General features: G+C 47.5%; 1 protein-coding gene across 1 annotated transcript in view; it reads right to left on the bottom strand.

Annotated features, from left to right (window-relative positions):
- LOC311242541 (protein phosphatase Slingshot homolog 3) overlaps positions 1-17,133 on the bottom strand; it is a 48,219-nt gene that overhangs the window by 11,200 nt on the left and 19,886 nt on the right. The window contains exons 6-11 of the mRNA XM_084331509.1: positions 16,184-16,252; positions 12,639-12,704; positions 11,557-11,739; positions 9,731-9,824; positions 8,614-8,742; positions 6,967-7,013 (exon numbers count right to left, since the gene is read on the bottom strand). Coding sequence (XP_084187635.1) covers positions 6,967-7,013; positions 8,614-8,742; positions 9,731-9,824; positions 11,557-11,739; positions 12,639-12,704; positions 16,184-16,252 — 588 coding nt within the window. The remainder of the gene's footprint in view (positions 1-6,966; positions 7,014-8,613; positions 8,743-9,730; positions 9,825-11,556; positions 11,740-12,638; positions 12,705-16,183; positions 16,253-17,133) is intronic.

The following is a 17,133-nucleotide window of genomic DNA, read 5'->3' as shown; positions in this document are numbered from 1 at the left end:
CATTGCAATAAAATAGTTATTGTTGTGAAGGGCCAGATTAAACCGAATATATATATTTATTTATATATATATATTTAATTGTATTTGTATATTCTCTAATATTCCCTGATATCCCTTGTATATTCCTTGTACAATATGCATTGAATATCCATTCTAGCCTACTGAACATCCCATAATAGTCTCCATTCTACTATTGGTCGAGACCTTGGTGCCAGGCTGCCATACCCCTCAGACCCAGTTCAAACGTACCGCTCCACATGTACGAACAAGTCCTAGTTCCGCGTAGGAATCTGGCTACCGCACCACTAATGGGACTATTTGTTCATAGTGCGTATATATACTGCGCTACTAAAGTAGGACTTCCTTTTCAGTCCAGTTTCTTACCCTCCAATAGAGTCACAGACGTAAAGCCTCCCCGCGACGCCACGTGTGGGAGTAAGGCCAAGTTCGCCTACCATCGGTATTGAGACATCGTGTATATTAATATTTGAATAGTCATATTTGGCACTATATCGTCGAGTTGGACGTAGTCTATTAAGCTAATAATAGTCTGTTAATATATAGTGCTTCGTGCGGTGAGAATACTACCGTAGTCAGTACCCCATCGTTTCGGGCAGAGAACTGGCTGCTTATCCAGGGTGGTTGACCCCACGTGAAGCTGCACCCGAGGAGCCCCAGAGCCGACGAGCGAGTGGACCTGTATACCGGATTATTCTACCGACGACAGCCCGCCTTCCCAGGCACGGATTATGCTTTGTATACTTTGATTATTCCATGGATAAAGACCCCCGACACTGCCGTGTGTTGGAACCCCCCCCCCTGGAGAGGACGCAAGGTGAGGAGACGCTCTGCAAGACGAGGTCGCTTCACGTCTCTCCCCCGTGGACCGGAGAGAGCCGGCCCACAAAGAGTCCACCTGCTTTCATCTGTGGTCCAAGGATCGCCGGCGCATTGAACGGCACTACAGTGGGTTCACCTGGGATACCCTTGGCCGGATGAGGCAGCCGGATTCTACCCCCCCCCCCCTCCTACTCCTGTCGGCTTACAAGCGACCGGATTAACCCCCCCTAGTGTGTCCAGTATATAATCATTAAAGTATCATTGCTGTTATTCCTTAAACTATTCCAGGTCGTATATGTACCACCTGCGCCTTCAGAGATTGGACATTCTCTATTGATATACCGACGAATACTCTTGCCATAAAAGTGCATACTAATTCCATTCATAAATGTGATTGATTTGATTAAGTGCTTGCTCTACACACCATCGCTGTGTAGAAATAAAGACCTATTTCTAATTCGTACATTTGTGTTGGATCCGTTTCATCTACGTGACAGTGTTCAAGTTCTTTAGTTCTTTAATAGTTGTCATACAGAAGTACAGAATACTTTCATACAAAATGCTTCTTACTGTTACGCTCCAGAGACTGTGCTAGACAAGATAGTATCAAATAACATAATAACATAATATAGCATGAATTTAGAAGAAGAAAATGAGGTCACAGTGTTCGGTATAGACATATGTACAATGTTCTGAGTTACCATATAATATACAATACACAATACTATGCAGTGTACTAATGTACAGTACTATCTAGTGCAAAGCAGAAATGGGATGAGGTACAATTTTAGGTACAATTTACAGTAAGGTGTACGAGTTGTAGTGCAATCCTTCATCCATAAATATAAAGTGTGGGGAGTGGGTGCTACAGTGTGTTTGTTTAAAGTGGGTGTGTGCTATAAAGTGTGTGGAGTGGGTGCTACAGTGTGTTTGTTTAAAGTGGGTGTGTGCGTGTGGATGTGTGTGCTATGTGCGTTTGGTGGTTGTTGTTGTGTAGTGTTCATTCATTGTTCGTTTAGCAGCCTGATGGCCTGGGGATAGAAGCTACTTCTGAGTCTTTCTGTGCTCGCCTTGAGACTCCTGTATCGCTTGCCTGACCGCAGCAGTTCGAAGAGGCAGTTGTTCGGGTGACTGGAGTCTTTAATGATTCTCTTAGCCTTGCCCTTGCAACGCTTGTAGTAAATGTTCTGGAGGGTGGGGAGCCCCCCTCCAATTGTGCGTTCGGCTGAACGTGTCACTCTTTGTAGTCTGCTTTGGTCTTTTGCAGTGCTATTCCCAAACCAGGAGGTGATGTTGCCGGTCAAGATGCTCTCTATTGTACATGAGTAGAAGTTCTTAAGGATCTTCTGGCTGACTTGGAACTTCCTTAGGCGCCTGAGGAAGTAGAGGCGTTGTCGTGCCTTCTTCACCACACTGTTAATGTGTGTGGTCCATGTCAAGTCCTCGGATATGTAGGCTCCGAGGTACTTGAAGCTGTTGACTCTCTCAACCGGTGCCCCGTCGATGCTGAGGGGGCTGTAGTCCTTGACCCCCGACCTCCTGAAGTCCACAATCATCTCCTTTGTTTTGCTGACGTTCAGGGAGAGGCTGTTTTCCTGGCACCATCCCGCCAGGACCTTGACCTCTTCCAGGTAGGCCCTCTCGTCGTTGGCAGAGATCAGGCCCACCACCACTGTGTCGTCAGCAAATTTGACGATTGTATTGCTACTCCGCTGAGCCACACAGTCGTGTGTGTACAGGGAGTAGAGGAGGGGACTCAGAACACAGCCCTGGGGGGCCCCTATGTTGAGGGTGATGGATGAGGAGGTGCAGTTGCCTGCTCTCACCACCTGGGGTCTGCCAGTCAGGAAGTCCAAGACCCACTGGCAGAGGTCATAGCCCAAGCCCAGGTCCCTGAGCTTGGCTATGAGTATGGAGGGGACTATGGTATTGAATGCCGAGCTGTAGTCGATGAATAGCATTCTCACATAGTTCCCCTGCCTCTTGTCCAGGTGTGATGCTGCTGTGTGCAGCACATGGGATATGGCGTCCTCCGTGGACCTGTTGGGGCGGTATGCAAATTGCAGGGGGTCCATGTTGATGGGGAGGGAGGAGCAGATGTAGCCCTTTACTAGCTTCTCAAAGCACTTCATGGCTATGGAGGTGAGAGCTACAGGGCGGTAGTCGTTGAGGCAAGCAGGCTTGGATTTTTTGGGTACAGGGATAATAGTGGACTTCTTCAGGCAGGTGGGGATGACAGCCTGTTCTAAGGACAGGTTAAATATGTCAGTGAATACTGGGGCCAGTTGGTCGGCACAGACTTTTAGGACGCGGCCGGGGATGCCGTCCGGACCTGCTGCCTTCCTGATATTCACTTTTTTAAAGGTCCGCCTCACCTCATGCTCTGTTACCCTGAACACTGCGCCTCCATCAGCAGCCGACCCCCCCCCCCCCATTGCCGAGGCTTGTGAGCTGGTGTTGTTATTACCAGCATCAAACCTTGCATAGAAGGTATTGAGGTCGTTTGCTAAGGAGATGTCACTGTTCAGTTTGAGGGAGGCGCCTTTGTAGTCTGTCATCGTTTTGAGCCCCTGCCACATAGCTCTAGAGTCAGCTTGTTCAAACTGGAGTTCAATTTTATCCCTGTAGCGCCGTTTGGCCTCTGACACTGTCCTCCTTACGTTGTGTCGCGCCACCTTGTGGTCATTCATGTTGCCTGCCACTAGGCCGTCATTGTATGCTTTGGTGCGCTCTCTCAGAGCTTCACGGACGGATTTGTCTACCCAGGGTTTTTGATTTGGGTAAACTTTCATTTTGGTAGTGGGGATTGTTTCTTTCACCCTAGTACAGACATAGTCCAGCACTGTCTCCGTGTAGGCATTAATGTTATCTGTGTCCATCATAATATATTTATGCCGTGTACTGGGTGGCCGAATATTAAGTACAAAGGTAGTGGTAGTAAGTATCATATCTAGTAATACAGTCAGGGAATTGTACCCCTCAGTTACAGTTATCATCATATTTTTTCGGGAGGCCGGTAAGGAGTGCATTACAGTAGTCGAGTCGGCTTTAGATAAAGGCATGGATCTGGTTTTCAGCGTCCTTTTGATTTATAAATGGCCGTACTTTAGCTATGTTTCTAAGGTGGAAGAATTATGTTTTTGTCAACTTGTTGATTGTGATTTAAAGCTTAGGTCTTAGTCTACCATAACACCAAGACTTAACTCACTCAAATACAGTTAGAAGCTGGATAGACTACAGATGGAAATTAGCTTCTGCTAAATCTGGTGCAAACATATTTTCATGTAACAATGATTAATTGTAAAAAAAAAATGTAATAAAAAAATAATTAAATAGATTCGGGGCTTTTCAGAAAACATTCGGGGCTTGAGCCCAAGTAGCCACCCCCTAGCCCCGCCCCCCTGGTGGTCTAGTGGTTAGGATTCGGCGCTCTCACCGCCGCGGCCCGGGTTCGATTCCCGGTGAGGGAACAGCCTTCCCGCATTTCACTGTATGCCCTGGTATGTATGTGACAAATAAACCTCTTGATTCTAATAACTGGCAATACACACATTTCTGGCAGTACACAAATGGACTGACTTTGTATATACACACACACACAACTTGTGGTTGTCGGTTATTGGCATTCACCCTGATCTCGCTTAAAATTAGGGATGCACTGATCCGACTTTTTCAGTCCCGATACCGATACCTGGGATTGGGTATCGGCCAATACCCATTGTCCAAATATTTTTTCCAAAAAAGTAAAAAAAAATTTAAAATAATTATCCACGTTTCTTTTATTTTTATATTAAAATATATTTAGTTTTTAAGAATTGTAAAGGATCACAAGTGTGTTTTTGATTTGTTGTAAACAAAGACTGGGATCATTCTTTTGTGCAAGGCAACATCAGGCTTGACTTAAAAATTACTTTCCTAACTTAGTGAAACTAAATGTAACAAATTAACACAGATATAAATGTACTGGTAATTTCTTATTTAATTTATTATAAAAAAAATTTAAATCGATATATATATATTTTTTAACGATACCCGATCCAGCTATTTTACTGATATCGGCGGCCGATACCGATACCAATATCGGATCGGTGCATCCCTACTTAAAATACGCAAATAAAGTACAGGAAAAAGGTACATAATGTACGTTCGTATCAGCGCTCACCACTAGACCAAGCCACTCACCCAGATACAAACACAGCGCTCACCACTAGACCAAGCCACTCACCCAGATACAAACACAGCGCTCACCACTAGACCAAGCCACTCACCCAGATACAAACACAGCGCTCACCACTAGACCAAGCCACTCACCCCGATATAAACACAGCACTCACCACTAACCAAGCCACTCACCACTAGACCAAGCCACTCACCCCGATATAAACACAGCGCTCACCACTAGACCAAGCCACTCACCCCGATATAAACACAGCGCTCACCACTAGACCAAGCCACTCACCCTGATACAAACACAGCGCTCACCACTAGACCAAGCCACTCACCCGATATAAACACAGCACTCACCACTAGACCAAGCCACTCACCCCGATATAAACACAGCGCTCACCACTAGACCAAGCCACTCGCCCTGATACAAACACATCGCTCACCAATAGACCAAGCCACTCACCCTGATACAAACACAGCGCTCACCACTAGACCAAGCCACTCACCCCGATACAAACACATCGCTCACCAATAGACCAAGCCACTCACCCCGATATAAACACAGCACTCACCACTAACCAAGCCACTCACCCCGATATAAACACAGCACTCACCACTAGACCAAGCCACTCACCCCGATATAAACACAGCGCTCACCACTAGACCAAGCCACTCACCCCGATATAAACACAGCGCTCACCACTAGACCAAGCCACTCACCCTGATACAAACACAGCGCTCACCACTAGACCAAGCCACTCACCCCGATATAAACACAGCACTCACCACTAGACCAAGCCACTCACCCCGATATAAACACAGCGCTCACCACTAGACCAAGCCACTCGCCCTGATACAAACACATCGCTCACCAATAGACCAAGCCACTCACCCTGATACAAACACAGCGCTCACCACTAGACCAAGCCACTCACCCCGATACAAACACGGCAATACTATGATGATGGTTTGTTAAGAATACTAAGAGAGAGAGGGCGGCTACGTGGCGTAGTGGGCAAGACGCTCGCCACGAAATGCTGGAGACGCTGGGCTCGTCAGTTCGAGCCCAGCGCTCCACATTTGCTTTCAGTTTAGCTGGTCGTCCGTACTAATACACATTGGCCGTATTAGGGGGTGGGAAACTGATGGGTGGGGATCGGGCGTTGTGGACAGCGACTCCTACAGGTCGGTTGGTGCGCCTGCGCAGTAGAATCAGGAAGTGTCGGGGGCAGCGTGAGCCTCCCACGCGTTACTCCTCGCCACTGAGAGATCGAGCTGCGCAGGTGAAAAGATGCGACTGCTGTTACCTCAAGTACCGGAGGGGACTTGTGCTATGACTTAGTCCACATTGCAGCCGGCTTGTGGGAGGCAAGAAACAGCGTCCGTGACAGGGGAGGGTTGAATTGGATGATACGAAATTGGGATGGGAGAAAAATGTGGAAAAATGGGAGAAAAAGTGGATAAAAAAAAAACCTTAACCACACTGTTACCTTAAACTAACCATAACCTTAAGTACACTGTTACCTTAAACTAACCATAACCTTAACTACACTGTTACCTTAAACTAACCATAAACTTATCCCTAACCTTAACCACACTGTTACCTTAAACTAACCATAACCACACTGTTACCTTAACCTAACCATAACCTTAACCACACTGTTACCTTAAACTAACCTTAACCACACGGTTACCTTAAACTAACCATAACCCTAACCACACCTTAAAGCTTCACCAAAGCATTGTTAGTTTTACTCCTGGCCGAGCTGTTTTGCACCCTTTACCTCTTTACTTTTCGCCGATACGAAACCTAAATATATTTATATATGTACCTTTTTTCCTGTGGTCAAGATTAGTACTTTATAAAAATATTCTGATGAGACCGTGTTGTTACCCAGCACCATAGAGAAAGAGAAGAACACACCCAGACACAAGGTAAACACGGGTGAAAAGACTAACTTGTTTTTCTGCAGCTCCTCAATGTTGGCCGCATTCCACTCAGAGCCCTGAAACCAGAGAGAGAGAGAGAGAGAGAGAGAGAGAGAGAGAGAGAGAGTGAGCGAGAGAGAGTGATTCAGACAATGGCATGGGAGGAGGAGAGGAAAGGAGCAGAGCCTGGCCTTCCGCATCACTGTAAACACAGACCTCCAGCAGAGGGGCCGTTACGGGACCACATCTTGACAACAGCACGCTTCCTGCCACATGTTGGTCCAAACTGAAGCATCTTGACAACAGCACACTTCTTTGGTCAAAGCTGAAGCATCTTAACAACAGCACGCTTCTTTGGTCAAAGCTGAAGCATCTCGACAACAGCACGCTTCTTTGGTCAAAGCTGAAGCATCTTGACAACAGCACGCTTCTTTATTTAAGTTTATGTTAATTTGTACAATTCAGTTTGGTCCCCAAAAAAGAAAAGAAAAAAGGGCTACAATTCCTACACAGTTCACCCGAGTTGGACTTCAACACTCTCGAATGAAAGCAGGGAGTCTCCTCTTTGACCTCGTAGTCATTGTTCCGTTTCAAATCCAGTGTGCTGGAGTACAGAGACAAAACAACAAGAGATGTTGTGATGGACTCGAGACTTATGGACTCTGCTTAGCAAACATTAGGGGCTGGATCCCATTCACATGGTTGTCATTCCCCTCTGCCCTCACCCTAAAGCCCTCGTCCCCTCTGCCCTCACCCTAAAGCCCTCGTCCCCTCTGCCCTCACCCTAAAGCCCTCGTCCCCTCTGCCCTCACCCTAAAGCCCTTGTCCCCTCTGCCCTCACCCTAAAGCCCTCGTCCCCTCACCCTAAAGCCCTCGTCCCCTCTGCCCTCACCCTAAAGCCCTTGTCCCCTCTGCCCTCACCCTAAAGCCCTCGTCCCCTCTGCCCTCACCCTAAAGCCCTCGTCCCCTCTGCCCTCACCCTAAAGCCCTCATCCCCTCACCCTAAAGCCCTCGTCCCCTCCGGGAATCCTCATAGAAACAGGATGTTGTTTTTTCTCACGTCATAAAAAGTGTCTGTCCATAAACGATGCAGGTCAAGTTCACTACAGTACACCCTCAGCCCTCGAGGCAGCAGGCTGTGGAGCAAGTGATCAAATCTGTTCACATCAGCCCCAAATATGACCCACAACGCGTTGTGTGCAAGGAAAGTTATTTACTAGATTAAACACGTTTGGAGAAAATAATTCAAATGTGATGTGATTTTATGTCGAGTACAATTATAATCCAGTTCAACTAGGCTTGCCTAGTCTTGTTTAAGTTGTATTAAATGCATAGGATCTCTGCCAAAAGCAAACTAGTTTCACTACTGGTTTGTCTACTAACTGATATCCATTACCCATGTTGAGATTTTACATCTTGGTGTTAAGATTTTCTGTGTCAGGCTAATAGACTGACTCCCAGTTATTTGGAGTCCAGCTGCGATTCTGGTACCTTGTGGATGGATATTTCATCATAAATGCAAAGAAATGTGGGACACATAGCAACCGTTGTCCTCTCCATCTATGGTGCTTCTAGCTATCGTAATATTACTTGTTATTGTGACACTTGGGTCTGGTGGCATATTATGGTATGGCAATATTGTGATAACCATGACAACCGTACTGTAGTTTTACTCACCAGGTAAAGGTAGTCGAAGATCTTGGAGGGTTTATCCATCTGGGCCATGACCACCATCATCTCGTTGTCGATGTACTCTCTGTAGGGCTTCATATCGAAGCCTATACTGGCCGTCAGGGAACTGTGCACCTGTCACAGAGGAGAAAGGGAGAAAGACTGTTAGCACAGAGGAGAAAGACTGTTAGCACAGACCCCCTGTTCACCTGTCACAGAGGAGAAAGACTGTTAGCACAGACCCCCTGTCCACCTGTCACAGAGGAGAAAGACTGTTAGCACAGACCCCCTGTTCACCTGACAGAGAAAGACTAAACAGACCCACTGTGCACCTGACACAGGAGAACGATTAAACACAGAACCCTGTGCACCTGACAGAGGAGAACGATTAAACACAGACCCACTGTGCACCTGACACCACGCATCCATTCAGTCTGAACTCTCTCCTCCTTCCTTGTGCTTTTGGTTTCTCCAATTTCTTCCTCAATTTCCTTTTCCCTGCTCAAACTGATCCTACCCTGGCCCTCTCACCCTCTCTCTGGCTCTCTCCCTGGCCCTCTCACCCTCTCTCTGGCTCTATCACCCTCTCTCTGGCTCTCTCCCTGGCCCTCTCACCCTCTCTCTGGCCCTCTCACCCTCTCTCTCTGGCTCTATCACCCTCTCTCTGGCTCTCTCCCTGGCCCTCTCACCCTCTCTCCCTCTCCCTGGCCCGCTCACCCTCTCTCTGGCTCTCTCCCTGGCCCTCTCACCCTCTCTCTGGCTCTCTCCCTGGCCCGCTCACCCTCTCTCTGGCTCTCTCCCTGGCCCTCTCACCCTCTCTCTGGCTCTCTCCCTGGTCCTCTCACCCTCTCTCTGGCTCTCTCCCTGGCCCGCTCACCCTCTCTCTGGCTCTCTCCCTGGCCCTCTCACCCTCTCTCTGGCTCTCTCCCTGGCCCGCTCACCCTCTCTCTGGCTCTCTCCCTGGCCCTCTCACCCTCTCTCTGGCTCTCTCCCTGGCCCTCTCACCCTCTCTCTGGCTCTCTCCCTGGCCCGCTCACCCTCTCTCTGGCTCTCTCCCTGGCCCGCTCACCCTCTCTATGGCTCTCTCCCTGGCCCTCTCCATCTCTCTCTTTCGCTCCCTCACCTCTTTGGACGTGAGCTTCTCCAGGTCTTCCGTCCTCATGATGTCTCTCAGTTGCTCTTTGATCAGGTTCTCTTTGGACAGCCTATCGAAGGAACTGTAGAGACAAGCGGGTGATGAGAGAGAGGATGACGAGGGGAGAACAGATACACATGAGATGCAAGCAGTCAAGTCACATCAGCCAGTGGCGGAGGAGGAAGGGAGGGGCGCAGAGAGCTAGAAGGCCCACAAGGAGACTCCCCCACCCCCCAACTCAGTCTCCCTTGCTGCCTTCAAGGCCAGCCTTAAAATCCATTTATTTTACTCTGCCTTCCACTAGGGCCTGTTTTTTTAATCTGCTCCTATGTTTTATGTTTTTTATTTTATTCATTTTAAATGTTTTTATGTTTTAAACCTTCTTATTCTTATGTTTTTATTTCATTCATTTGAATGTTTTCATGTTTTAAACCTTTTATTTTATTTTCCTTCTGCTGTGAAGCACTTTGAGAGCTCACCGAGTTTAAAGTGTGCTATATAAATAAAATCTATTATTATTATTCTTGCCTCCCGGCTTTGGTACTACCACCCTTTGTAGGCCCCCTGAGCCTGTACCTGGAGCCTGTACCTGGAGCCGTCAGTGTAGGTCAGGGGTCTTCAATTACATTTGTCCAAGGGCCAGAATGTTTCTAAGCAGATACATTATAAAATAAAAATAATGATACATTTATTTAGGCCTAATTAGCCCAGTATTGTTTCATATTTTCACTTTCTTGCTAAATTAATGTTATTCTTATGAGCCTGTGTGAACAGACTCCTAACACCTATACAGCAGCCAGCCACCAGGGGGCGATACATATTTTGGCTTCACTTTTGGAGAGCTCTCCTTCCTGTCGCTATTATGCAGTGTCCTGATTGGTGGAAAACGCTTGCAGGAAGAAAAGCCCCTTGAATCGTTTGTCAGGCAAGCAAAATGTCACTCTCATAGATCCTAAAGCGGAAGGTTGACTTGGAAAACCGCAGCTTTAAGAATGAAGAATGGACGAATAAGTACACACTCGTCATGCCAACTTTCAGTGATGTTCAACCTGTATGCCTCATTTGCAATGAAATGATCGCTGTAGTAAAATAATACTATCTTAGGCGTCATCATCACACAAGGCATGCTGCTTTCAAAGAGTCATACCCTGAGCAATCAGAGGCCCATTGGAGAAAAATTACCACCTTGAAAGCTGGATATTCCGATGCCAGCAGAATGAATGAGAGCTGAGTTTGTCCCCATGCTTGCATGAGGCCATTCATGAAAAGCAATTGTTTAAGCTTCACCTATCCTAGGCACACACCCCAGGCCTACACACGGGAAACAGCGCTGTCCATGGTTCTGAAACAACAGCTAAGTGATGTATCTCGCCCAATAATTTAGTTGTTTTTGCTTTTTATATAGATACATTAAGCTTAAACAGATGGGGCAAAAAATACAATTAAGCCCTTGTGGCATCGGGTCGTAAATACCAGAATAAATTTTTTCCTCCACACATTTTCTGAATTCATTAATATACTGCAGGCCGGATATGCGTTTAAAAATTAAAAAAAATTAGACTATCGCAATATCTACCCCCCTCCCCTCCATGACGCTTAAGCCCTACAGTCCTACACCATGCCATGCCCGTACCTCCAGTCCTGCACCATGCCCCTACCTCCAGCCATACACCATGCCCCTACCTCCAGCCCTGCACCTTGCCCCTACCTCCAGCCCTACACCATGCCCCTACCTCCAGCCATACACCATGCCCCTACACCATGCCCCTACCTCCAGCCCAACACCATGCCCCTACACCACACCATGCCCCTACCTCTGCCCGCCGCTGTCCCGTCGGACGGACTCCAGGTCGTTCATGGCTCCCCACTCGTTGAGGCTGAAGCGGTCTGACTCCACGTGGCAGTGGTAGTTCTGCGCCCAGTCCAGGCCACAGCCGGGGATCACCGCTCCCTTCACCGCCCGCTCGCAGCAGCCATGCATCGCCTGCAGCACTGACCTGGGAGGAAGGGAGAGAGGATGAGGTGACGCTTGTAAACCTTTGTTTTCACATGACTGCGTGATGCCACCTCTGCAGCCACTATGCGGCGTATACACGCTTGGGTGTATAAATGCTTGGGTATAAATGCTTGGGTGTATACGTGCTTTGGTGTATACTGTATGTGCTTGGGTGTACTGTAGATGTGCTTGGGTGTATAAATGCTAGGATGTATAATAAATGTGTGGGTATATATGTACTTGGGTGTATAAGTGCTTGGGCGGTATAAGTGCTTGGGTGTATAAATGTGAGGACGTATAAATGCTTGGGTGTATAAATGTGTGGGTATATATGTGCTTGGGCGTATAAATGCTTGGGCGTATAAGTGCTTGGGCATATAAGTGCTTGGGCGTATAAGTGCTTGGGCATATAAGTGCTTGGGCGTATAAGTGCTTGGTCGTATAAGTGCTTGGGCGTATAAGTGCTTGGGCTTATAAGTGCTTGGGCGTATAAGTGCTTGGGCGTATAAGTGCTTGGGCGTATACGTATAAGTGCTTGGGCGTATAAGTGCTTTGGCGTATAAGTGCTTGGTCGTATAAGTGCTTGGGCGTATAAGTGCTTGGGCGTATAAGTGCTTGGTCGTATAAGTGCTTGGGCGTATAAGTGCTTGGGCGTATAAGTTCTTGGGCGTATAAGTGCTTGGTCCTATAAGTGCTTGGGCGTATAAGTGCTTGGGCGTATAAGTGCTTGGCTGTGTATACATATTTGGATGTATACATGCAAGGGGGTATACAGACTTGGGGTATACAGACTTGGGGGTAAATACATAAAGGGGGTATACAGACCTGGGGGTAAATACATAAGGGGGTATACAGACCTGGGGGTAAATACATAAGGGGGTATACGGGGTATTGACTCACCACATCGTCTGTATGGAAACAGGCTTGAAGATCCTGGTCTCCTCTGCCGAGGTCACGCTGAAGCCACTAGCGACGAACAAGAGAGAGAGAGAAAAGTCAAACAGCAGGAAGAGAAAAGAAGAAGTGAGTGCTAACAGGGGCCAGTGTGGAGTAAGAGAAGAGAAGAAGTGAGTGCTAACAGGGGCCAGTGTGGAGTAAGAGAAGAGATGAACAGATGAAAAAATTAAGAAACAACAACAACATACTCAAAACAGTTAATCAAAATGAGTGAGATCATGTGAACAGGAACATGGAGAGAGAGAGAGAGATAAAGAAAGAGAAGGACGGAGAGCGAGAGAGAGACAGAGAAAGATAGTGAGAGAGAGAGAAAGATAGAGTGAGAGTGAGAAAAAGATAGTGAAAGAGATAAAGAGAGAACAGAGGGGGACATAGAAAATGTAACACCAATAAATGTGTGAGCCAGCTTGAGAGGGCTAGACAGACAGCGTGTGAAGGCGAGCGTGTGGTACTGTGTGTGCGTTGGTGTTGGTGAGATATTGCTGCAGTTCAAAAGCCTCTTGTATCAAACTGAGCACTCAGCATGAGGGCCCCAATACCCCCTGATTAAGAGATCATTCACATCTAAATCAGACAAATTGAATTGGGGTAGTTGCTTCTTTTGAATGGGGGTTGTCGTTTCTTTTGAATAGGGGTAGTTGTTTCTTTTGAATGGGGGTAGTTGCTTCTTTTGAATGGGGGTAGTTGCTTCTTTTGAATGGGGGTATGTTACGGACGGTGTCCTTATGTATGCATGTTATCTGTTGTATATATAGGCATGTTTTGTTTGTTGTTGTCTTGTCTCCCTCTTGTGTCTACATATCCCATTCTCAGGTGTCTCCCAGTCCCAGTTGCAGCAGCAGCTGGTCAATCAGCAACTCACCCCAGTGCAACGGCAGGTGAAACTGATTCTGCAATCAACATCCACTCTCCCTTCATATACCCTTTTTGTTTCAGTGTTAGTGAGCTCCTTGGTTCGTTTGGTCTGTGTGTGGTGGTAATTATACTTGGTCTGTGTCTGTGTGGGAGCTCATTTTGGTATGTCTTCGGTATAGAGCTGGTGAAGGCTCTGGCACTTTGTGCTGTCAGTTAGTTTAGGTCTTTAGTATAGTTTTGTGCCGTTTGTGTTCTGTAGAGCTGTGTCCTGTTTGGCATTAGTTTAGTATTTGTACATTTCTGTTTTGTTTCTAACGTGTATATTTATTCCTCGTCACCCAGCCTATGGTGATTGCTTTGCTTTGTATTAATCTTTTGTTTTGCACACAGGGACATTGAGGACAGGAAGATACCATGGGTCTACATTTTGCATCACGTAGGTGACCTACTGTTAAAGACACCAGCCTTGGAAGTGAGCACCACCACCTGTACTTTGGGGCGTCCGCGCCTGTAAGGGGGGGTGGGCTTTTATTTCTTTTTGATATTTCATTTGGTGCTCACTGGTAAGTCCTCTTTGCTCTCTGTGTTGCTGAGTTTTGTGTTTGTGAAATAAATATTATTATTTTGCAAATTGTTTGCGTTTTGTGTCACTGCACCCTCACCTATCCTGTCTGTGGCCTAGTGTTGCGTCTCCCCACTGGGGTACGTAACAGGGTAGTTGTTTCTTTTGAATGGGGTAGTTGTTTCTTTTGAATGGGGTAGTTGTTTCTTTTGAATGGGGGTAGTTGTTTCTTTTGAATGGGGTAGTTGTTTCTTTTGAATGGGGTAGTTGTTTCTTTTGAATGGGGGTAGTTGTTTCTTTTGAATGGGGTAGTTGTTTCTTTTGAATGGGGTAGTTGTTTCTTTTGAATGGGGGTAGTTGCTTCTTTTGAATGGGGGTAGTTGCTTCTTTTGAATGGGGGTAGTTGTTTCTTTTGAAAGACTCTTAGTTGCGTTGGGCTCAGTTGTTACTGCGTGGGGTTGCACAAAAGAAATAGAGCGGCGCTCCGTGAGAAAGTAACTTTTGCCGTAACGTAACCCTTCCCCATTGGCTGCGGTGGCCAACCAATCACAGCGGAAGACGAGAGATTGGGGGAGGGCATCCACACCAATGCACCACGCCACGGTGAGGTGCTGCATTGTCTGATTAGATCTGAACGAGCCCTTAGGCCTACCAGCTCACTCAGTTCCTGCTCCAGAACTGAACCCCCCATTTAAAAAGAAATAACACGGGCGGTCAGGTGGCGTAACGGAGATTGCATTCGTCACCAACCCCGGAGACGCTGGATTCGCCTGTTCGAATCCAGCTCACAGCTCCGGCGTTGTCACCAGCTTGGCTGGCCGTTCACATTAATACAATTGGCTGTATTAGAGGGTGGGAAAGCTGGCGGGGTGGGTCCGGGTCGTTGTAAACAGCGACTCCTACAGTTCGGTCGGGGCGCCTGCTAAGCGCGGATAGGATCTAAGGGCGGTAGTGTGATCCTTCCACACGTTACACGCTCTCAGTGAGAGTCCGCGCTGCCAGGTGAAAAGAAGCGGTTGATTGGCTAGACGTGTGTCGGAGGAAGCACGTGATAGCCTCCACTCTCCCAGACCGACTGTGGGGAGTAAGTGCGCAGCGACCAGGAAGGGGATTGGGAATTGGCATAACGACTAACATTGGGATGGGAGAAAATCGGAGGAAAAAGGAGGGGGGAAAAGATTAAAAAAAATAACAATAACTGTGTAGGCATAAACAAATAAAATAAAAAGCCTGGCATACAACCTACAATCCGATTATCCTAAAAACGGCCCCTCCCCCACCCCTCATAATTTAAGTAAAACCTTACGCTATTTTGGGGTATTAAATCACAAGAACATTTAATCAGCAAAAAGGGGTCAGGTTGACCCGCAGCTGAAGCCAAAACCAAATCCCACGATGAAAACACTCTCGGGTTACTAAGCTAGACAATCCTGACCACATCCAACAGCCCTCAATCTCAACAAACGGGAGATTAGACACAACTCCTGACAACATTCACGTGTACTGCATGTGTACCTGGGCCGTGATACGAATAACCGATGCAATTTATGGGGAATGATTCAACAGAAACTTCACACACGTCGTGTTATCACTGGCCTGGCTCCAGGACATTGGGCCAGCAGTGTCTGTTCTCTACAGCTTCCCAGGAGTCTGGAGCGTCTGGGTTGTGTTAGGGTTAGGGGTTGCGGGTGGGAAGCCGATGGGGTACGAGTCCTGTGGCCATTGCAACCACAACTCCTACCGGTCGGGCGGGGCGCCTGTTCAGCGGGAAGGGGATCTGGGGGAGATAGCGTGAACCTCTCCCAGCAAAACTCCTAGTCGCCAGGTGAAAAGAACACTTATCAGAAGGAGGCATGTGGTAGTCTACCGTAGGGGCAGTGCGACGACCAGGAAGGGAATTGGCATAACGGCTAAATTGGGGGAAAGAAAAAAAATAAATAAAAGAAAAACTTCCTTCCCGCCCCCTTCACCCTTCCTTCCCGCCCCCCCTCACCCTTCCTTCCCGCCCCCCCTCACCCTTCCTTCCCGCCCCCCTCACCCTTCCTTCCCGCCCCCCCTCACCCTTCCTTACCCATCTCCGTCCAGGTACACCTGGGTGTCGCTCCATACGGGCAGAACCAAGCCGATGGTGCACTGGTCACTGGAAGAGAGGAGAGGGGTGGAAGCAATGGATATAAGTGGAAGGGATGCAGTTAAATGATCTCGGTAAACACTGAAAGCGGCACGTTGAGAAATAAACAAATGGCCTCAATGTGGTCGTCGATAAAGACTTCCTGTGGCGGTGACTCTGCGCCTCGTCTCTCCTGGTGATGTCATCTCAATAAAGTGTAGGGAAAAGAGGATTCCTCCGCTTCTCTGCGTTAGCAGGCGGCCGTCTCCACCGCAAACAAGCCTTGTGCGCATGGAGCCAAACTGGAATATACTAGTCCCTGTACGCGTGCAGACAGCCCTGTTGCGATGGTAACGCAGAAAGAAATGGAGAAATACTCTTTTTCCTGGAGAGACAGAGCCAAAATAGGTCCCGCCCAGACAGAGGGGAAAACATTCCATCGCTCTCCGTTGACTTTGTATTGTGCGACGGTGCCTCCTTGTCATTTTGGTCTGCTAGTAAATGTCAGAATAATACCTAAAATGTACTGTGTGGTGGGATGGGATGCACTGCCAACAGGGTCAAGAACACAGGGCTAAGTGTTCAAGAGCTTCCAAACAGGAAGACTGAGGGCTATATCCACAAAGAATGGATTGCACGGTGCTTACCCTGATGTAAACAAGACGAAAGTCTTTCTCTGGTCTGCATCCCCTTAACAATTGTGTGTATTGAGCCGTGCTGTATTGTACCCATTCTGCAATCTGTTAATAAAATGTTCATTCAATCAATCGCCGCACGTCTTGTTTACATCAGGGTCCCCCATTTTCAATTCATAATGAATTGTAAGTAAGGGTGCAATTAGCACCGTGCAATCCATTCTTTGTGGATCTAGCCCTGAGCCTTTAACACTTTGATTACCAGTAATGCGGTGT

The sequence above is a fragment of the Notolepis coatsorum genome (genome assembly GCF_963971535.1).
Source record: "Notolepis coatsorum genome assembly, chromosome: 16".
NCBI lineage: Eukaryota > Metazoa > Chordata > Actinopteri > Aulopiformes > Paralepididae > Notolepis > Notolepis coatsorum.
The sequence above is the reverse complement of the archived record's forward strand: the minus strand, read 5'-3'. Positions and strand labels throughout refer to the sequence as shown.